General features: G+C 46.0%; 1 protein-coding gene across 1 annotated transcript in view; it reads right to left on the bottom strand.

The window, feature by feature from the left end:
• Nucleotides 1–23,613, bottom strand: part of Mtus2 (microtubule associated scaffold protein 2) — a 355,323-nt gene that overhangs the window by 230,752 nt on the left and 100,958 nt on the right. Inside the window, exon 2 of the mRNA XM_029477860.2 lies at nt 3,775–6,156. Within this exon, the coding sequence (XP_029333720.1) occupies nt 3,775–5,934 (2,160 nt within the window). The 5' untranslated portion in view covers nt 5,935–6,156. The remainder of the gene's footprint in view (nt 1–3,774; nt 6,157–23,613) is intronic.

The following is a 23,613-nucleotide window of genomic DNA, read 5'->3' as shown; positions in this document are numbered from 1 at the left end:
GTGTTGAAGGCCTGAACTGTGTGTTTATATAATTAGAACCAGGTCCTGGGGCCAGTGAGATGGCTCAGTGGGTAAAGGTGCTTGCGGTTAAGCCTGATGACCTGAGTTCAATACCAGGGATTCAGACAATGAAACAAGAGCACAGACTACTGCAAGTTGTCTTCACACACACATACACACACACACACACACACACTCACACTGAATTCTCTCAGGAATGTTTGGGTAGATTCCTCTGGGATAACAGACCAAAGGGTAAACAGACCTTAGTTCAGAGCATGTATCAGCAGTGTCTACACAGACATACATGTTAAATAAAGAAATTGTGTTTCCCTCCACCCATTCCCTCTGCTAAACAGCATAACATTACTGTTAATTTCTCCTGTACTTAACAGAATTAACAGAATATAATCTGTATAATCATATTTATGTATGTACATAAATATGTATATATGTAATCATATGTCTATATGTACATATGTGTAAGTATAATATAGAATGGAGTATATGCTGATATCTACACATCTGGGGCTTTGTGGTCCTGGGGATGGGGGTCTTGCACAAGCTAGGAAAGAGCTTTGCCCTGGCCTGCTCCCAGTTCACTGTTCCTTTATATTAAACAAGCAAAAAAGAGTGGTGTCGTCTATTTAAGTTATAATTAAAAAAAAAAAAAAACTAGCACTGGGGCAACATCTAGGTAGATACATCTATTAATTAATTCTGCTCTGAATCATAATTTCTTTTGTATGTCAAGCTGCTATGTGTTCAGATAGTATAAATATCTCCCAGTATCTTTTAAAAGGGGCTCTAAAGGCTTTAATCCAAGCTGTTGAATGCATAAACACTATTTTGATCCCCTTTTAATGTTCAAATAGATACAATGAATTTGTTTAAAACACATCACTGAAACAAAAGATTAGGCATTTAAACTTTCATTATAATCACACTGTGAAATATGCATGGCAGTTAGGCTGTACTCAGGGTAGGGCAAATCATATCCCCTTGAGAGAAGGTTCAACATCTGCGCTCTGATGAAATTTTTATCATCATCTATTGTCGTTCTACCCATCTCTGACTTCTCTCTTCTAGACCCTTCATTTTTAACATTATGGGGTGGCCAAATGTGTACATGCTCGTGAGGAAATCCATGCAAGGAAATTCACATAATTTCCGATCTCATAGGTAAGGCTTTTAGAACTGCAGTATGCTGATCTTATTCTTTGGAAATGAACAATTTTCAGAGCTCAAAGCCCACAAAACTCTGCCGTTCCACAGCAACTCTAATGATTTCAGCTTTGCTGAGTAACCTTTTTCAAAATGCAAACACCTGAAATGTACCAAGTCCTTGATTTCAAGATGGTGGCAATGCTACAGCAATGCTACAGCTGGGGACACTGTAAGAGGTGGGAACACTGTAAGAGGTGGGTCCACATGACACAAACACACCTCTCTGGATGAACCTTGAATGCTGCCCCCACCCAACTGGTTTTCGCTGCTGCCTGGTGCACACTAGGGTCCACAGCAGCCACAGGCTCTTCTCACAGCCAGCCACGCTGACTACGGGGCCCCAGCACGGTGCCGTGAGACTCTCTGAGACCACAAACTTCCTCTCTCTAGCATCCTTAGGATGTCAAAATTCTAGGGCACTGCTGTCTGGTATCTTGTCGAAGTGACAAAAAAAAAAAAATAACAAGCACAAATTCGTTTACAAGGTGAAAAGTATGCTTTTCATGTCTAGTTTATGCATTTTTAATTAAACAGGGGAATCCCGCTCATCTTTCATCTTTGTGACAAACAGAACAGGTTCTGTAGTTACAGAACAAGCATGTGTTGAGCTCCTTCTCCAATGGGGCATTTTTAGGGAAAACTCGGAGTCAACAAAAGACTCCTCAGATTTTAAATGCAGGCAGTCCTAAGATCAAATGATATATGCAAACAAATTCCTCCTGCCATGGCTCCCCACCTGCCCCGCCCTGCCCTGTTTTTACTAGGCTTCTTTTGCATGACTTTTCTCTGGGGAGATATAAAATTAATATATGCTCTCAAATGGGCACAGCGTCAAGAGCTCCCAAAATGACCCCCTTCAAGGGGCTGGAGAAATGGCTCAGGAGTTAAGAACACTGGCTGCTCTTCCATAGGACTTGGGTTTAGTTCCCAGCACCCTCATGGCAGCTCTTGACCATCTCCTTCAGTTCCAGGGATATGGCGCCACCTCCTGGCCTCCATGGATACAACATGTACATGGTGCATAGAACCACATACAGGCAAAACACACAAATTTAAATGGCTTCTTAAAGCTCATCTTGCTTGATGAGTAAAATAATCTTATTAGGGGTTACTCAGTTGCGGACAGCTGTATTTTCCTGAAGTCAGTAACGCTCCATCTATGAGACCACATGCTTTATGGCTTTAAGTCAGAATTGATAAAACAAAACTCAATTTGAAGCGCTAGCTGCTTTTTAAGTTGCAGTGCCAACTACAGGCTCAGACAGCAGGAAGCATAAACAAGGCCAGACTCTAAAGTCATTTACTGGTGTGTACCCCATCCCAGCCTTCGTAAGGATCCTGCTGGCTTTGACAAACACTGCTTAGCTCTAGGGGCAATGTCTTGATTTGTTGCACGCTGGCACAAAGAATAACTAACGGACAGCTTGCTACAAGATGGCACCAGTTTGACTCTCTGTTGCTTTGATGAAACAACCAAAACCAACTGGTGGAGGCAAGGATTTATTCACCTCAGGCTTCAAGGCCCCAGGCCATTGTCCAGGGAAGTCAGGACGGGAACCAGGAAAGCAGAAACTGATCCTGGAGGAACGCTGCTTACTGGCTGACTCCCCATGGTTTGCTCAGCCCGCTTTCTTATACACCCCAGGACCACTTGTCCAGGTGAAGCTCAAAATGTTAGCTGCTGCTACTGTCCTTACTGCAAACAAAAAGCCCGTGTCCAACATATTCATTCTCTCTCTCTCTCTCTCTCTCTCTCTCTCTCTCTCTCTCTCTCTCTCTCTCTCTCTCTCTGTGTGTGTGTGTGTGTGTGTGTGTGTATTAATGTAAGGTTTTTCTATTGTATTTTCTGGCACAGGGTTACACTCAGTTGCCCAGGCTGGCCTGGGACTCTTTCTTAGCCTCATGAATGCTCGGACCACAGGTGTGTGCCAGCCCATCCAGCTCACAAGACCTTCTCCAGAAACACTCTGCACTAAAGGATTAGCCTCCTCAATTTGAATACTATGCTAACTTTAGCCTTTTCCTTGCTTTGACCCGCCCCATACATCACTACTCATGTCATTAAAAGTGAAAGTGCTGATTTAAATGCTCCCTTGTCTAATTCCACGTGTCTCATGCTCAGTAAACTTTGAATGAGCCTCCTTAGATATTGGGGCCATCTCAACCTGGCTATCTCACTGTGTTCTAGGTAGTTCACTTCCAGGCCCAAGTATACAATTTGGTAGCTGTGTATCTCTGAGCATCTGCAGTTCACTTACAGAAGACATTTTGTTTCCAAGTTTCACTAAAAACAAAAAAAGAAAGAAAGAAAGAAAGAAAGAAAGAAAGAAAGAAAGAAAGAAAGGAAGGAAGGAAGGAAGGAAGGAAGGAAGGAAGGAAGGAAGGAAGGAAGGAAGGAAGGAAGGAAGAAGGAAGGAAGGAAGGAAGGAAGGAAGGAAGGAAGGAAGGAAGGAAGGAAGGAAGGAAGGAAGGAAGAAATACAACAAATGTTTATTTAAAAAACAAACCCACAAATGGATACATCATGTTACAATGATGTCCTCTTACCTCCTGCAGGAACTTCTCGCTCATCTGACTGAAATGGTGTGCTGGGGGCTTGATCCCAGACACCATCAGTCCAGAAGGGAAGACCCGTGGCTTCTGCAAGTCGGGCTTCAGTTTCTCGTACATGTTTGCAGACTGCTGAAGGTCACGGCTCGCTGCCTTCTCTTCTTGGGGAAGAGGCATGCCACATGTAGGAGGGGCATATGGAAGCCCCACAGGGACCAGTGAAGCATCTCCCTGACTCAGAGCTTGGGGGTTCCTGCGGATGTAAGTGATGATCTTGGGCCTCACATGTTTGGGTTTGGGCATGAGGATGGGCTTTGCCTCTGTCCTTTCTTCCATTTTCTCCGTCTCCAGTTTCTCTGGTGCTTCCTGGGAGGAGGGCGTGTCCTTGGGATGAGTAGGAGGCTTGGGGATCCCACTGGAGCAGGTGGTCCTGTCAGGCACTTTTGGGGATGTGTTCAATACCTGCCCACCATCCGTGAGAGGCGAGGCCACTGAGGGTGGCCCTGTGTCCACACTGAACACTCCGAGCTCCTGAGAACTGCTACATGGGGCAATCGGATGATGACTGGAGTTCACAGTTGTCTCTGAGTGGAGGAGGGGTGCTGGGGTACTGAACACGGAATCTACTCCAGCTGGAGTGTTGTCAGTTTGGGCTGCATTTTCTAGAAGGTTCCTATTTTCAGCTACCGTCTCTTTGCCTTTTCTGGCTTCCAAATTGCTACCTCGAGGGCTCAAGAGCCCAGAGGTGTCGGTTCTGTTCCCTCCCACAGAAGGACCTGAGGCCAACAATTTGGCACTGCCCGAGTTCCCACTACCCAGCCTCCGCTCCTCCCCACTGACCTCGGAAGGCACGCTCTCGGTTGGGTCACGGCGAACAGGAGCTGCTTGTCCAACATCAGGCACAGTTTGGCCCGATGCTGTTTCCCTTGCCATTCTACCTGCACTGGCTGACATTTTACCGGTGAGTCTAGTACCTGCCTCTCCAGCGGGAGCGGCGCTCAGTGTAGGGGTGGCTTGCTGAGACCCCTCCACACCAGCACTGACTCCAGTCATTTCTTCTAGGCTGCTGCCTCTTCGTACTCCAAGCTGGTGGTGGCTGCTGTTCCCTTGACTTGTGGCTTCTCGGTATGCCTTCTCAAGTAGCTCCTTCCTCTCTACAGGCGACATACTTCTTTCCTCGTGACAGCCAGGACCTTGTGCCTGCGCTGATGTTAGGCCCTCCTCATTCCGGGGTTGGACAGATTTGAGCTCCACTTTGGGCTTCCCTGTCCCTTGACCTAAACACACTTCCGGATGTCGGAGGCCGGGATTTTCCTTCGACGCTGAAGCTGAACTGGGAGTCAATTCTGCATGAGTGATGCGCTCGTTGTAAACATCCAGGCCATGTGGCCCTTCCATCTTGGTGTCTGATGGGCTGGACCCCTTGGCTTCTGAGGTAGATGGTTTAGGAAGATACACACTGTTCCCCTCTGAGGTACCTTCACCTGGAGAAAAACCTTTCCCTGGAGAGTGACTGGCTGGTGTGCTTTGTGGCCCCTCCCCACGCGCAGGCACATGGTCCTGCGGCCCCAAGGTGTCCAGCTGCACTGGCTGCAGGTCCGTGGGAGGGACGCTGCCAGCTGCAGCTGCCCAGCTGCTTGCTCTCTTCAGCTCTTCGTTGTCAAGGGTCTTCGCCAATTTGTCCTTGGGAATGTGCCTGGGAATCTCAGCATCCTTTTTAGCGGAAACCTCTGGACTGGCTTGACCCACTGCGTTCCTCCAGCTGGAAAGACTTGGTCCCTGAACACTCTGGGGGGCCTGCAGGGCACCTCTTTTGACTGCGTGTTCTTCACTCAGCTGCCTGTGGACTGTCAGAGAAGCCTGAGACTCCCTCTGGCTGGTAGAGCCGGCCTGAGACCCTTTCCCGAAGCCCTGAAGGTGAAGGGGCTCCTTTTGGAAGTGGCTGTGGTATTGTAGCCTGCCTAAATTCGAATTTCCGATCTCATCATCCAGATCACGTGACTTGGCCTCATCGCAAGAGGAGCTGACCTCCAACATGATTTGATTGGCATTTGTATCCCCTGTCCTCAGAACACTCTCATTATTATTTTTTGCTCCCTCTCGGTGATCTCGCAGCTGACTAAAACAGGATTTCTTTGGAGCAAGTGGGACACTCATGGTCACGTCTTCAGTGACGGCTGCTGGCCATACAGTCTCCCTTCAAGCTGCAGGGCAACAGGCCGCTGTCACCTTCTCTGTCCTCCTCTGACGATGTCACATCTAGACGCTTCTTTTGAACCTCTTCAGATGAGTTTCAGAACTAATCACTGTCTTGACACGCAGTAGGACAACTCTTTATGTGCCATTGCTGTTCAGTGCAAACCAGTTGGTTCATGAGACCTGGGAAGAAATCAAAATGTGTGTGCTTTAGAGCGAAGACAACAATAATCATGAGCAAGAGACAGGCAGTAATCACATAGATGTGACCCTTGCTTCTATACTGTTCTTTCATGTGTTTATCTCCAAACAGCTTCAAATAAAGGCTGTATCTGGTTTAACATGTCCAAGCAGAAGCATCACAGGGATGCATTTAGAATGAGATATAAGGGGTCTTATATGTATGCTGTCTTAAATGTGTGTGTGTCTGTGTGTGTGTAAAGTTTGTGTGTGGCATATGTGTGTATGTAGTTCCTGTGTGACATGTGTGCTGTGTGTGTAGTTTGTGTGTGATGTGGTGTGTGTGGTGTCTACATATGGGGTGTGTGTGTGTGTGTGTGTGTGTGTGTAGTATGGTGTATGTGGTGTGTGTGTGTAGTGTGGTATGTATATGTATTGTGGTGTGTGTGTAGTGTGGTATGTATATGTATTGTGGTGTGTATGTGTGTGTGGTATGTTTGTGTGTGTGTGGTATGTATGTGTGATGTGTGTGCATAGTGTGGTGTCTGGGTGTCTGGTGTGTGTGTATAGTGTGATATGTATGTGTATTGTGGTGTGTATGTGTGGTGTGTGTGTGTGTGTGGTGTGGTGTGGTTGGTGTGTGTGTGGTGTGTGTGGTATTGTGTGTGTGTGGTGTGTGTGGTGTGGTGTGTGTGGTGTGTGTGGTGTGGTGTGTGTGTGTGTGTGTGGTGTGGTGTGGTGTGGTGTGTGTGGTATGGTGTGTGTATGTGTGGTGTGTGTGGTGTGTGTGGTGTGGTGGTGTGTGTGTGTGTGTGTGGTGTGGTATGGTGTGTGTGTGTGTGTGGTGTGTATATGTGTGGTGTGGTGTGTGTGGTGTGGTATAGTGTGTGTGTGTATGTGGTGTGTGTGGTGTGGTATGTGTGGTGTGGTATGGTGTGTATGTGTGTGGTGTGTGTATGTGTGTGGTGTGGTGTGTGTGGTGTGGTATAGTGTGTGTGTGGGGGGGTGTGGTATGGTGTGTGTATGTGTGTGGTGTGGTATGGTGTGTGTGTGTGTGTGGTGTGGTATGGTGTGTGTGTGTGTGTGTGTGTGTGGTGTGTGGTATGGTGTGTGTGTATGTGTGTGTGGTATCTCCTCTCTTCACTGCTGCTTTACTCTCTGGTTTATTGTCTAGAGTTTGCTATAATCTAAGAATATCAGATGAAAAATTCCAGAAACAAACAATCCATTGGATTCAAACAAGGTACAGATTTCAGTCACATAATAAAACCATGTGCTGTTCCAGCTCTGTTATTTTGGGTTCTGAATCTTTCCTTTCTTCAGCTTGCTGACACCTGCCTTCCTGTCACATGGTAGCTGTCTATGTTATCAGATCAAGTGCCACGTGAAAAGAGGTTTGTGTTCAGCAACCTGCAGCCGTGTCACAACCTTTACACCACTCCCTGTTGTGATGTCACGACTTCTGCACCACTCCTTGCTGTGATGTCACAGCCTCTGCACCACTTCCTGCTGTGATGTCACAGCCTCTACACCACTCCCTGCTGTGATGTCACAGCCTCTGCACCACTCCCATCCCTTCATCAAAGGCCCGCATCATCTCCCACCACAGACAGAAGGGTCAGTTTAACAAGTTATTGTGAGAAGAAAGATCCCATGGAGATGTTTTCCTCCAGTACATTGTTATAATTCCTGTTTCATTGCTAGCTGGTCAGGTGCTAACCTCATGCTGGGCCAAATGCATAAGCTACACTTTATCACAGGTCTGATGTGTACAAAAAAAGCATCCCTGTAAAGCTACACATTCCAGGGATCTCAATCTGCATCCTCACCAGTGAGGGTGGACCACTGTCCCGCAGCCCGACCAGAGAGCCTGCGTCTCTCTCCACCCAGTCCCCACCTTCCTAGTATCTAATAAGTGACCCCATCATCCTAACAAAATCTAAAATAAATCTCTTTCCTACCCATTTCTTTTTCACCTGTACATACATTGCTCTACCTGAATGAGGTCCTTTCTTAGAAGCCCTTGGTCAGTTTTGTTTTCTTATATCTCCCCACCCCTGCTTCACCCCAGGACACACTAACACAGTTGTGTCCACATCCTGTCTTCTGGGACAGTGGTCTCTGGTACACATCTCCTCTATTATCCGCTGCCACACTGGTCTTTGGGTCTTCCCATAGCCCCATCACAATCTCCACTTCCCCCACTCCCACAGATTCTCCCCCATCTGTCCTCAGCACGCCAGTAGCACCCCCAGATGCAACTCGACCCCAGTTCAGCCCCTAACTGACAGACTGAGCCTAACACAGAAGGGACATGCCACAACTGCCCTTTCTTTCTCGTTTCCATTTTGAGAATGTGCTCCACTTGAATATACATTTGTCCCCAGGGCACAAATACTAACAACATGTAGGCAGATTGCAATGACAGCCATTTCAAAAGGAGCTGGACTCTCTAGGCTGGGATGTGAGTGTCCTAGTGAGTCAAGGACAGCAAAGAATTCACAAGCACTGGTCCTCTGTAGGTGGATGTTCAGATGCAAAGACAAGAGCTCTCTCAATAGCAGGAACAAACAAAACTGAATATCAGAAACCACAAGGCACAGTAGGACCTGCTAGAAAATGACAAATGCCCATAAAATCAGTGTAAGAGAGAGCTCTGTTGTGTTCTTGCTTCCTTTCTTCTCTTGTTTTTTTTTTTTAATATATATTTCTTTTCTTTGATGTGCATGGTTGTTTGACCAACATGTGTATCTGTGCACGATGTGCATGCAGTACCCTCGGGGGCCAGAAGGTGGTGTCGGATCCCTTGGAACTGAAGTTACAGGTGGTTTTGAGTAGCTTGTGTCAATGCTGGGAATTGAACCTGCATCCTCTGCAAGAGCAGCCGCAGCTCTCAATGGCTGAGCCATCCATTTCTCCAGTCCAACACTGGAGGTTTTAAACAGCATCCTTAACTTAATAGGATCACTGTAACATGGGCATCCATTGTTGGTCAAAATGTCCCTACAGAGGATATGGGTACAACAAAAGTATTGAGTTCTTCTATCTGTGTCCATCTTTAACCACAGGGCAGGCTCAGCTGTCCACAGCTCACAAGCTCAGTAACTGTTAGTCACCTTATCTAGAAACTTCTTCAGTCGAAGGCATTATTTATTTTTGACTCAGGAAATGGGCTGACGATGCCTTGGATACTCACACATAATCTCTCATCCAACTTAGATTACAGGTTCCTGCAAGCTATGCTCGTTCTCACAATGTGGCGTGTAAGTCGCTCTCACACAATGAGAAACTCGGTAGATTCAACCCCATGCCATCCTCGACGTTGTCCTGAGTCACCTGACTGAATGACAGGCTAGAGCCAGAGTCCCTAACTTGATGGTTCTTCTGTAGTTAAACACTTGTACACTTTTACTTTAAACTCCCCTGTCCCATTAAATAATCCTTCCTACCCAATAGCAACAAAATCCAACTCAAAGGCCACGTTCCCCATGAGGTCTCTCTAAACTCCCTCTTCGTCCTCCCCAGAAGCTGCTAAACAGAATCTACATGTTGTTTCTCCTGTGCTGAGCCTATAGATCTCTCCCTATGAACTGCCCCTACTATGCTTTTATCACAGTCCTGAGGAGTCTGCACATCTCTCCCTGTGAAATGGCTCTACTATGCTTTTGAACACAGTCCTGAGTCTGCACATCTCTCTAGGAACCCCAGGGGTCCACGTTAGTTGACTCTGCTGGTCTTGTGGAGTCCCTATCCCCTCCGGGTCCCTCAATCCTTCCCCCAACTCTTCCACATGACTTCCCAAGCTCTGTCTAATGTCTGGCTGTGATTCACATCTGTTTCAGTCCGTTGCTGAGTGGAGCCTCTCAGAGGACGGCTGTGCGAGGCTTAGCATGCACCTTCTATGCATTACTTAAAGGTAATGCCACACAATGTCTTTAATGCATACGTGTTTGTATGGCAACTATGAGAAGGTCAGGAAGTGACATGTTCTCTTGTGGTATCATGTTGGCACTCAAAATACTTGGGACTCAATGGGTAAAAGTGCTTGTGACCCAAAAGCTTGCGTATAATCCCCAAATCCACATGGTGGAAAGAGAGACCAGACTCCCAACATCCCTGTGCCTTTTTAGGCATGCATGTAACTACACACACACACACACAGAGAGGTGGGGGGGGGAATAAAATACTTTTTTAACGTTTCAGGTTTTAGAGAATTGATTTCAAATTATGGGCACTTAATCTGACTATATTTACTATAATCTCTTAGCATGATCCTCTGCAAGCTGACACTTTTAATCCCTCTGTAAAGTGCTTTGATTTCATAGGGAGCCTCGGTACACGGAGGCTCGGTCGGTAGCTGTCCGTGGTGCTGACCTCCACCACAGCCCAAACAGGATCGACAGCAACAGCTCCTGGAGCTGGCTGGCTTCGTTCCATTCTTTTGAAAGCTGCCACGTCTTATATCAGTAAATAATCAAGACACTATTTACATCATCTCTGTTTTGGGGTAACACAGGCTTATTTAAAGTGTGAAATGCTATTTACTCCTTTATATTCAAGAAAGTGAGTCACAGATTATTATTCAGTTAAACCAATCCATACTTGGTTTCCTTAAGAAATATGTTGTGCGCCCATCAAAAGGAAACTTCATTCTGATTGGCTAACAAAATTACCTGTTTTCACCATTTACAAAGTCTTTTTCAGGACAGAACTTCACCCAGGAAATTCAAATATCCATTGCTTTCCTGTTGTTGTCTTTTATTTGGTTTTGGTGATTTTTTTTCCTAAAGCGGAAATTTTATATTGTTAACTATCTGTTTTAAAATATTTTTGTTGCATATAAAAAGGTAAAAATCTGCATAAGTTCTCCTCTTCTACCTCTAAGAAGCAGCATTTGATCTGTGGGGTCCAGAGCTTGTATCTTGCACTCATGGGATGTTACATGAGCCATTTTTTTTCCAGCTTGTGTGCTGTGGGTTTCTTCCCACAAACATGGGTAGAAAATACTTCCTCAGAGAGTGAAACTCTGTAGGCCAGGCTGGCCTGGAACTCATAGAGATCCACCTGCCTCTGCCTCCTGAGCGCAGGGATTAAAGGCGTGCGCCACCACACCAGGCTGGCCCTCCATTTTTAATAATCACTATTTAGTCATCAACTTTCGTACTGTTTGACTTTAGGTGGCTTGAGGGCTTTTAATCGTTTTTGTAAGAATACTGTTGAGTGGGTTCCTTTTCAGAACACTGCAAATGTGCACACCTGCATGCTAAGCTTGCTGCAGGCCACTGTTTCCATGGGAGCCTGTCACATGGTGGCTACCCTGTAACTATTTGTTAATGACCAAATACTGCCTCATGAACGATGTACCTCTCAGGTCCCCCCTTTCATTCTCTCCCTTAAAATATGTGTCTTGGGAATCACCAGATCACTTACCCTTCAATTTGGATTTTTTTTTTAAATCAGGATTTCTCACCTTTTCTGTTATGTTATAATTTACATTCTAAAGGCATAACTACCTGTTACTATAGAGTTCTTCAATTTCTGCAAAACACAGCTTTCATATGTCATCTGGTGTGACAAGCATTCAAGCTGGCCCTCTGCCACACACACCAAAGAATGCAACGTTAAAGTCTGGGTCCAAGTTGCGTGGTGGTGGTGCACACCTTAATCCCAGCACTCGGGAGGCAGAAGCAGGTGGATCTCTTGAGTTCAAGGCCAGCCTGATCTACAGAGTGAGGTCCAGGACAGCCAGGGCTACACAGAGAAACCCTGTCTCAAGAAACCAATCAACAAGCCAAACAAACAAACAAACAAACAAACAGGTCTGGGTCCAGGCTTTGTCAGCCATCTCTACTCAACCGAGACAGCCACTGTGAACCTCAAGGATTTGTGTGTATGGTGGTGGGTGGGTAGTCCTGTAACGAGGCCTAGGTTTTATCCAAGGATTCCCTTCATCGTTGCAATCCACACCTGCATTGCCAGAGAGACTGGGCGTCATCTGTTCCGGTGAAGGCAAATATGTGTTTATTTCCAGCTAGTTGAAGAGACTGACAGTTTCAAAAGTGCAGGAACGCTGTGCCAGCCACTGAGAATTGGTGGTAAGCTCTTGGCTGTTACTCTATGAGGCAGGTGAGCAAAGCTAGCACACTGAAAATTAATATTCTGTCTATGAAATACATGGTAAGGGCCAAATGGCTCTGATAATGGTGTGTCGCTGTGGTTTACTGAAAGGAGACATGAATTTCTAATCTAGGTAAAAGTAAGCAATTTTTGAAAGATGGAAAAAGAAGTATATTTACATCCAGGCGCTCCATCTTGGTCTTGAAGGAGCAGGAAGTATTCTTTGAAGAATAGAATTCATTCAGATGTCTGCTTGCAAGGCAATTGCTTTCCAGTGTGCACGGTGACTGGCTGCCAGGCCTATTAACTCAACCCGGTTGTTTCTGGCTCAGATACCCACATGGCACCTGAAGCTAATCTGAGACTCAGCTTCTATCTCCTATTATTTCACCTGTGTAAGCGTCAGTAACAAAAACTCTCACTAATGTGTTCCCTTCCTCCTTCCCTCCCACAAACACTCTGCCTAGCTTCCCAGCAAACCCGTTCCTTCCTCTAATCCCTGTGGCCATCTCAGGGGCCCCTGCCTCCTGTAAAGAGCAAAATGACTGAATGGGGCAACCACAGGGGAATTCAAACCATCTGAGAAGGTAGAGCAGATTAACCCTGTGGGGTTAATCATAGGGAGGCAGACGGCTAGCCTGGTGCAATAGAGACAGAGCATGCTTTCTCAGCTCTGTCACTGCCCCAAGTGGACTCACTCCAAGGCAATAGAATGTCTGTGCTATGCACACTTGGTCCTCGGTGTCTCAGACCTAAGGGATGCACTCAGGCTGCCTACAAGACTCCCTTATCTACAGGGCTGCAGGCTATAATTTCCAGGCCTTGTGTGCTATCTAGAAAAGCAGAGATAAATCTTTCCCAATCTCATCTGGAATAAAGTAATGCTCACCCACAGCTCAGAGCCTTGCACGGGGTCAGCCACTATAAATGCGGCTCCTTCAAATGTCTTTCTTTTTCTAAAGGAAGGTGGATTTCTTTCTTTTATCTTGCCTCGGAGGCTTTTGCCACATTTCCCCTACCAAACGAGCCAGAAGCCTGAGGGGAAGCAACGGTAACTTATTAACCCCGAGATGCAACCCAAGGGGAAAAGAGCATAACAACCAGAAAGGAGGAAAGAAAGTGGGGTGACCAAGAGAATGAGGAGTTGCTGAATGAAGCAGCAAAGGGGCGAAACACAGGAAAAGCAACAGCTGACAGACAACAGCAAGCAATGGCTGCCCCCAGTGACATTTATTAACCCACAGTGGGGGGATATAAAAAATAAATGTCAGTAAGTAAATAAGGATGCAGGAGGAAAAAGATGAATCAACGCAGTCCAGTAACTAGGTGATCTGCTACTGGAAGACTCCCACTATTCAGGCAGCAACTGCTGACTTAACCCAGTTTTGTAGGTTTGGGGAGAGAGGTATGCCCTGGGAGAGCTGCAACCCCCACTGTTAAGAAACCAACTGCAGATATCTAAAGCTGACCAGACTCGAAACAAGACATGCAAGCAGAGCGTGTTCTTACAAAGGGCAAGATGATCTGAGGTCATCCCAGGCCTCTGGGGAGCACGGATGACACAGGCGAGATGGAAAAGTTACTGCTGTGGGCTTTTTATCATTAAAATAAAAGATAAAAGTTTAAAAGCACCTCTTTCGTTTGGAATAATGCAAACCTCAAAGCAGGAATGTTCCCCAATCCAACTCTGGATTGTTTTCGTAGAGAACAAAAGGTGCAGACGCCTGACAAACCCGAACCTTCTGGTATAATCTAAAATTTGAAGTTTGGGGGATTTGGGGGACCACTGTGATGGATGCCTGCAGCGTCGCAGATCAGATGTCCGTGCTGCACTGACAGGATTCTGCAAGCGACCCAGCAGGAGGAGAACTCAGAACAGCTGGGCAGGTGAAGGAAAACATCATTTGCTCCTGGCCCCAAGCACAGCAGAGGGCTTTCCTGGAGAAATTCTGAGCCAGTTGAAGAAAAATGAAATCAGGATGTCAGAGAGTTGCATCTTTGACTCTGCATCTTGACGATGAAGCAAATTGTAAGATGTCCTGGCTTCCCGTGGAATGGAAGTATGGACACATATCTTATAGATAAGAATGTCTAGCTATATCTAGGACTCTTGGGATGCCTTCATAATGCCCACCTGAATCTAAGGCAGGGACAAAGAGGCTTCCACCACTCACTCATCACTAATTCTTTCCTAGTATGCATCTTAACACAGGTAAAAAACAAAACAAAACGGCAGCTTATGGCTTTGCCATGAGGACTTAGGGAAGAAAAATCTCTCAATAGTACAGCCATCACCTGGTGAGTTACAGCAGTACGCCACCACGTAAAGAAATGGGCATTTAGGGGCACAGAGGCTAAGAGCAGTTGCCGTTCCTGCAGAGGATTTGGATTCAATGACCAGCACCCACATTGCAATCCACAACCTCCAGTTCCAGGGGATCTAGTGCCCTCTTTTGGCCTTCCCAGGCTCCTGCATGAATGTGGTGCACATATGCAGTCAGGCTCATACATCATAGATAGATAGATAGATAGATAGATAGATAGATAGATAGATAGATAGAGTAGATAGATAAAGTAGATAGGTAGATGATAGATAGATAAGTAGTAGGCAGATAGATAGGTACATAGATGATAGATAGAGTAGATAGATAGATAGATAGAATTTTGTTAAAAAATGAATTACACCTCTTCTTCCCAAGGCGCAGAGATCACTACAGAAGAGGGGACTGAAAGATTGTACAAGCCAGAGGCACTGGGTGACTACAACAAACAAGTTTTCAGGACACAACAGGGCAGTGACTTATGAACATACAGTGATCGTGAAAGCTTGCACAAGACTCGTACGAGCTCAAACCAGACAAGCAATTCATCATGAAGGGGGAGGTAGGCACACAGTCCCATCTCTTAATAGCAATTGATGGTGGCCAAGAAAGGGAGAGTTGATTTTATGGAAGGACATTGAGCCTGGTAGATCAACCACACTCCAGTGCAAGGGTATATGGGCAGCACAAATTATACTTGGTGAGTTTTTGAAAATAATAGGAGAGGGCAGGAGGTTGGGTGGATAGGGAATATGATCAAAATAGGTGTGTGAGATTTTCTAAGAATTCACTTTAAAAATACATATAGACTCCTCACTATGGAAGTGCTTGGGCCTCAGATGAGTAAGGCTCACAGGATGAGCTTGGCCACTGTGTCCTTCTGCTTGCTCCTAGCAGTGTCCAGTGACCAATGCACCATGCGTGCATCTCTTTTGCAGAAGCCTGGAGCATCCTCCATGCACACCTGGCTCATCCTCAACCCCAGTCCAGGACTGCCCCATGTTCTCCTGCCCTCTGCTTACTTCCCACCACTACCTCTTCTCTGGGTCTTGTACATCCATTGATGCAAGATGAGCATTGACTCTCAGTTCTTCTAGAGACTGAAGTGTGTGTGTGTGTGTGTGGTGTGTGTGTGTGTAAATATACATATATATATATACATTAACGTATGTATGTATATATACATGTATACACACACACGCACACACACACACACACACACACACACATATATATATATATATGTATATGTATATGTATATATGAGGGGGTGAAGAATGTGTCCCTTAGGCAGAATTTCATCTTTAAAAGAAGTGGTTATAGTCAGCAAAGGAAAAAGAAAGCGTTACTACGGGCCATCTGCCAGGACACAGAAATAGCTGCATTTTTGAAAAAAAGCATTGAAATAATATCGTTTCTTCTCAGCATTATCTCCATGGTGCACGTTCCTGGAAAGCAGATTCCAGGCTTGGACATCTCCCAGTACACAGTGCTCTCACGACTACAGTGTACCAGGCTAACCGTTCTGCTTGATTTTGTTAGGATAGAACTGAGCTGCAAGACCTTCCCATCCTAGGTCATGAGGAACAGCAGCTAGGCGGTACCCTGTGGGAGGCACACCCACTAAAGTCAGTCCTTCTTCCAACCTGGGCTGTGACTGCCCCTGTGCCTCTTGGGGCCGTGTGTGCCTGTCCTTCTTGTTTATAAAAAAAGCTGTAAGATTATTGTTATTTCTGGATTTTCCCCCATCCCCTCCACTCCTCAGCCTACCTATTTTATCTACAGATGTGGGCCGCTGTCTGTGGCACAGGCCTTAGCTCTGTAGGCACTGTTGGCCATCATAAAATTATAAAATAGCGTGTCTGCCATGGAAACCATGGTATTCTAGAAACATTAAAAGTGGATTTTTAATGTAATAAATAGTCCCATCTTAGGTATTTACCAAAATGAACAGAAATTGGGATCCTGAAGAGATATCTGTACACCTATGTTCATGGCAGTATTTATCACAATACTCAAAGCACCGAGTCAACACAGATCCCCACCTATGGGTGAATGGGTAAGCAAATGCAGCAGTTACATATAAGGAGATATTAAAAGGATAGAGATTCTGATACATGCTATAAGGGGATGAAGAGAAAAATAATTGAGTCACACACAAAAGATACTGCATTGTGTCACTTCCGCAGAGCACTGAGACTCATGAAACTCACACATGGACAGCAGCAGACTGCTGGCCGGAAGCTGAAGGAGGGGCAATAGCGCTTTACTGTGTATTTGCTACGGTTCTGTACAATGAGAACAACTCTGCAAATGGCCAGTGCTAAGGACTGTGCAACCACGTGCACTTAAACATCACTGGACTGTTCATTTAAAAGTGATGTGGACACGGGGGTGGAGACAGCTTAGCAGTAAGGAGTACTTCCTGCTCCTCCAGACCTGGATTCAGTTCCCAGCATCCACATCAGGTTCCCCACAAGAACCTGTAAACCAAATCCAGGGGACTCTGGGGCCCTCTTCTGGACTCCACAGGCATCTGCATGTGTGTGGCACATATACACAGAGATACATAAGTTAATATTTTTTCTTTAAATGATGAAGAAAGCAAGCACACTTATGTCGTAGGTAATTTTTTGTATTTTTTTTTTTTTTTAGAAATGAGGGTAGCCAGGACTAGAGGGTTATAGCAGACAATTGGAGACAAAGAAGTGACCAAGTGGAATACCATCTATTGAAGGTGGCTGTGTGCTGCTGAAAATACAGTTATTAAAGTAATACTCATTAGCACTCCCCTAGAAAGATGACAAGCGTACAATCTGTTGTGGGTGTGTGTTGCTACTTGCTCTCTGCCTGCTTCTGGTCTGTGGGCAGCCATTAGAAAGCATCTCCTTCCCTCAGCCCACACTTCCACACCACCAGCTGGTGAAGGCTGCTGCCACCAGGCAGGTCCTGGCTTTCCAGCCTCCTCCCCTCCCCTCTTCTCTTCTGCAAGATCCAAACTTCTGCTCCCTTTTGGCTCTAAAAACAAACAGAAACGTGAAGCAGACACTGCCACCATGGGAAGTCCTTTGTGGGATATCAATGTGATGCCTCCCTCTGCTTTCTCTGTCTGCTTCCCCAAGCTTGCTCGCTGTCCCCTGTTCCAGGAGCACTTGGTGACTTCTGCATTACTGGGAAGACCCTTTCCTTCCTAGCTTCGGTTTCTGGGTAATTAAACCAGAAAATGAAAGAGGACTTCAAGCCACAGTGAGAGGAGGGTTGGGAGATTACTCAAGGACATTTCTGAAGTCTGTGAATGATTGGGCTGGGATCCTGAGGCAGGCAAACTCCATGCTGACTATGCTGGGGTACCATCAAAGCCTGGGAAAGAAAGTAACAGTTACACCCAAGCCCAGACTCAGACCGTGATCCAAGAATGCACCAGTTCCCCAGTGCAGAAGACAGGCAGCAGTAATGAATGACCTAAAGAGACATTGTAACATCTCAGGAGGCCCTGTGGGGATAAGACCCAGCATCAGATGTCTTTGGCACCAAGATGTACCAAAGGAGGAGGGAAGATGCTATAAAGGAGGCCAAGATGTAAACTCTTGGGCTAGAGAGATGCTGTGAGGGTAAGAACACTTGCTGTTCTCCTAGAGGACATGACTTCAGTTCCTAGCACCCATTTCATGACCACCAAAGCCCTCCCCTGATTTATGTGTGTATGTGCATCCATACCCACACATATTCTCACCCCACCCACCCACACACCTAACAATAGCGAAAATAATCTTAAAAGTTTTTAGAAAGGAAGATCAGAGCATAGAAAGGGCCAGGGTCACCAATAAGTTCTAGAAAATGAAGTGGTCCCAGTTTTATTCCTGGCACATTATCTCGTGACAATAAAGTGAAGAAACATGTTCTCGATGGGTAAAATGGTTATTCAACTTGAGCTGGAGGGTGAAAGCAAAGCTCGCTCACACGTGACCCTGTTATGTTTCTACTATCATCCACTTCCCCCCACCCCACCCCCCACTGCCAAGAGCAGTGCACAACCTACTGTCTGAGGTGGCACCACAGCAGCCTGGGAGACAAAAAGGAACTTTCAATGTCTACCCACCCAAGCTTACTCTTGCCCTCCTATTTCAAATTGTTTTTCTTCCTGACACTAGGCACAGTCGCCTAAACTTGCAAGTGTGATCTCACCACAGGGCTCTGCACTTACAGAAAAGAACACTAACTTGTTATCAACCACAAAATGCTTCACTCTCTAACCACAGTTCAACTCACCCATACTGTACTCCCTCCCAACCACTCTGTGAGTCTGCCGGCACTGGCCATGGTCTGACATCTTTCCCACCTGGATTTTTCTGGCTTTGGGCCTGTCTGTCAGTGGCTGAGGGATTGTAAACCAGCTCCTTGAAGTCCCCAACACAGTTGCTAATGCCTCCTCACAGGCAAAAGATGGTTTGGCTACATTCTTCTCACAAGTAGTTCATGGCAATGGGATGGTGAGTAATGGACAGAGTAGATATGTGACCAAATATGCCCTGCCAAATATCTCTCTTCAGTTTTCCTCATCAGGTATCTGGTCCCAGCAACATGATGACTACAGAATCCATTGAGGGATCTTTTCCTTGGTGCAGGAAGCAAGTGAGTGCAGCAGATAGGGGTTTTTTGTAATTGTTGTTGTTGTTGTTGTTGTTGCTTTGTTTATGAGTGGCTTGCCTGCATGTATATATACCATGTGCATGCAGTACCTTCAGAGACCAGAAGAGGACATTAGATCTCCCAGAACTGGAGTCCAAGGTGGTTGTGAGCAGCTATGCTGGTGATCAGAATAGAAACAGGGTCCTCTGGAAGAGCAGCAGGCAGTGCTCTTAACCACTGAGCCATCCCTTCTGTCCCTTGTTTATCACTCGGTACCAGAACTACATGTGGGTTCCTTTTAAAACCCTCTCTACAAAGACCTCCTGACCCCAGCTTGATTTTCCAGCATCGTTCATTGGTTAATTAAATTTCATTCCCACAAGGTCCATGTGAGTCACCATCAATTTCCCAAGGCCACCTCGTCTCCCAGTTCCTCATCCCAAGTGTCCATGCAGAATCGGAGCCCTCAGCACTCCCCCACGTACTCCAACGTCCCAACAGAGCATGTTACATCACCAAGAGTCCATCCAGGTCTCCCTCAGCACTCCTAAGCCTGTGAAAGAACGGGTTCGAAGCCATTAGCCTGTTCATTAGAGACTGGCCCAACCCCCACTGAAACAAGGAATCAGAGAACTGTGTTACAAACCATCGCCTGCGACTCCGAGGAGAGCTGAATGAGCAGCAGCCTGTGCTGCAAAGAGGCTTGCTCTCATATTAGGCTAATATTTTAGACATGAGCTCACCTCACTTTAAAATACTTTACATTCAGGGGGGAATGAAACTTAGCTTCCTCCTTGAATAATTCAGAACTGCCTCTAATTTTTAATACACATAAATACGTTCTGCTTTAATAAAAATGGCTCCCTCTGAGGAATGCCCGCCTGGGTGCTTTGCCTCCTCAAAGGCACGTCTCTGGATATTTGGTAATTCATGGACTTTTAACATTTAGGGGTCAAAGCATTATTTGAGATAACTGCCCATATTCCTTGGGCATCACTTGGGAGTCAATTCTCCTTGAATTCTTTCTCCTCGATTTCGCTGAACTGTTTCTTTATATTTTTTTTAACCTTCTTGAATTCTTTAATAAGGTTTGTGATTGCTTTTTTAACTCCTGCATTCTAGAGATATCTGCGTAGTCCCCATTAGCAAGCAGTTCTGCCAAACTGACTGGTTTGGGAGAGACGATGCCGGCTTCGGCTTTCATATCGTTGGTACTCTTGTGAGGAGATCTCTGAGTGTGGATTTCATTGGTTACTCCAGGCTAGACCCTGGAGGGGGCCATGGACGTCTGACCTGGGCATTTGGATTCCCTTTGTTAGCCCAGGATAGACCCTGGGGGAGGACACAGGTCTGGGTATCCACTGTCCATGTTTAGTAAACAGTTTGGTCATATTTGGCTTTATATATTTATATATGCATGTCTACATTTACACATTTATTGTCTAATCTTTCCCCCAGTGGAGAGCTTTGCTTACAAGTCTGTGCCTCTGGTGTTCTTCTTCCTCCACTAAGAGCTGGTCATAGGATAGGGATAGACACTGAGTGATAAACTGGTTCCTAAGATATCAATACTGATCCTCGCTGCAGTAACACATTTGTACAACGTGAATCCCAAGGAGCGGGAACAAGAAGACATGACAGTGTAGTCAGGAAAAGCTAGCTCCCCTGGAGAGTTAACTCCTGCTTCTTCCTCCCAGCCCCAGCTCCCAGGAATAAGACTCAGACTCAAAATATATTTACAAATACCTTTCTGACTAGATATAGCTTAAAATATATTAAGTATATTAAAATATATAATAATTATATTAAAATATATACTTATTTTAATCTATATTCTGCCACAGTCTGGTTACCTGTGCTCAGGTGCCATGCATCTGTCTTGTCCCATCTTCCCAGGCGAATCTCCCAGAATCCTTCCTGCTTCCCAGAAGTCCCACCTTCTATCCTACCCTTTCCTATAGGCCATGGGTTTTTATTTGACAGGTGCCGCATCCATACACTACACGAGAGATTCTCTGCACACTCCATTCTTTGCACTGAGCAGAGTTGAAGTTCCAACACTGGACACAGTGGAGTCTGCAGCATTATCCTCAGGCCCCTAGTCTGAAACACAATGTGCCTCATGTCTTCCATTCCCAGAAGCAGAGGCCTCCGAAAGAGTCCTGCACTCGGCTCTCCCTTCCCACCTCTGTCTTCTGCTTGATCCCTCTTCCATGTCACGGGCTCTCAATGTTGGCCGCACATGGAAACCACCTGCTCGTTCTAACGTGTTCTGGTGTCTGGGCTCCTCTAGTACACATTCTGACCTCTGCAGCCTGGGTTGCAGTCCGTAGGGTTCTACCACACAGCAAGGTGGAGGGTCCAGAAGGATCAATCACCCTGGTCCCGAATCAAACTCCCAGCTCATGTACCAAAGTGAATAGGAGATACATGTTCTGCAGTCTTGGTTATACATGAAGTATAACCAACATGTAATTTACCATCATAGTCTCTCTTTTTTTTTGTATGCTATTTTGTATCACTAAGTACACGCACAGTACCTCACGAAGGAATGTCTGTCTTCTTTTCAATTTATTTTGTTTTATATGAATGTTTGCCTGCATGTAGGTGTGTGCACCACATGCATGCAGTACCTGTGGAGGACAGAAGAGGGCGTCAGGTTCTCTGGGACTGGAGCTACAGGTGGTTGTCAACTCCCATGCATTTGCTGAGAACTGAACCTGGATCCTCTTGAAAAGCATCCATTGTCCTTAACCTCTGAGCCATCCCTCCAGCCCTGGCACTTGCTTTTTATTGGAGGAACATGTCCTGCTGTTCCAAATATGTTTATAATTAGGTACATTTCATACAGAAATACAAATATTTGGTTTCTGGCAACAGAAAGCTAGTAAGATTCCCCAAGCAAACGTCAACAGGGACAGGAAATGGTGTCCTCTTTGGGTAGACAAGTGCCTCGGGGTTCGTGCACAGATTGAGTCATCTCCAGGTAGGTTTTAACCTTATTCTGTTAGCAGGGCCAAAAGTATCTTAAAGTTGTGTCTTTCAATTACCTCTCTGTCTCTTTCCTCCTTGCCATCTCCCACTCACTCCTCAGAACTCCGAAGCCTTCCTCCTCTCTTGCCCTGGACCTGCCCTATCCAAGACCGATGCTCCCACTGCCAGGAAGCAGGATCGCTTGCACAAGTGGCTGTGGTGCTCCATGCTTGCCAGCTGCTCTCCACACTGAGTCTCTCCCCTCTTCCCATTGTCACCAGGCTTCCTTCTCATCTTACAGAGAAGAGAGAGTGCCTTCACGTTCTCGGTGAACCACACCCATCCTCCAATGACTCCAAACTGTCCAGAGCTTTATAGGTGCACATAGGACCTGGTGTTGAGCCCCAGTTCTGTGTCTTATGTGTTACAATCTGGGGCCATTTACTCAACCTAAAGGCCAAAAAAGCTTTATCTGAATAACCAGGGTAATAATTTCCATGACGACAACAACACAACTCGGTGAATCTGTGAGATTGCAAACAGGACCCAACCATCATGTTCCAGTTCTGGGCTTTTTCAGGACAGAAACCATGACGTGCACATGGCTAATGAGCACTGTAAAGCTGAGAATTTGGGTTTCTGTCACATTTCATGCTAATTAACTTTAGGTTGGATTTGTGCGACCTGGAGCCTGTGACTTCTACGGGGTGGCACAGCTCTGGAACACAGATGATTCTGTTACCAGAACTGTTGAATAGCGATAGCAGATGTCTCCAGTTTAAGTCCCCACTTGAGCCACCTAGACTACATATCAAGCAAACTTGGGGCCTGGTTTTATGAGACTATTGCATGTTCCGTAGAGTGACCAAAACCACTCACAGGCCACAGTGAACACTGAAGGCTTGTTTTGTCCCAGCAGTTTATAACTACTGAAGAGGCAAGCATAGGCTGGACTCCGGGACCCTGGGATTGGAACTTCACTGCATTCAGGTGGAGGTGTTTGCTCCTAAGTTTCCATTTAGGGTTGATTACAGGACGCTGTTCCTCCTACCTGGAGTATGTACCAGGCCCTGGTATGAACATCAGGTAAATTCTAACATACAATCTCTATCAGCATCTCATGGGTCACTAAACAGTGGTTGGACAACCGTAAAACTGATACCACCAGGCTTACTCAGCTCCAGCTAAGAGCATCGTCTCTGCCCGCTCCCAGGGCCTTGCTCCCCATCCCACCCCATCCATTCCATTTGCCGTGCCTAAAACATCCTTGTCCCTTACCAATGCAAAGACAGGCATTTAGACCCCAGTAACTTCTTACCCTGTTAAAAGAAGTCTTGGAAAGTGTCTTTCCCCAATATTCTTCTACAAGCAAAGAAACCAAACTGAAGTCAAGATAGTACATTGGTCAGGGTGTACTAGA

Source organism: Mus caroli, unplaced genomic scaffold (assembly GCF_978045245.1).
Source record: "Mus caroli unplaced genomic scaffold, Mus_caroli_1 scaffold_4, whole genome shotgun sequence".
Taxonomy (NCBI): Eukaryota; Metazoa; Chordata; class Mammalia; order Rodentia; family Muridae; genus Mus; species Mus caroli.
This window is presented reverse-complemented; position numbering and strand designations above follow the sequence as displayed.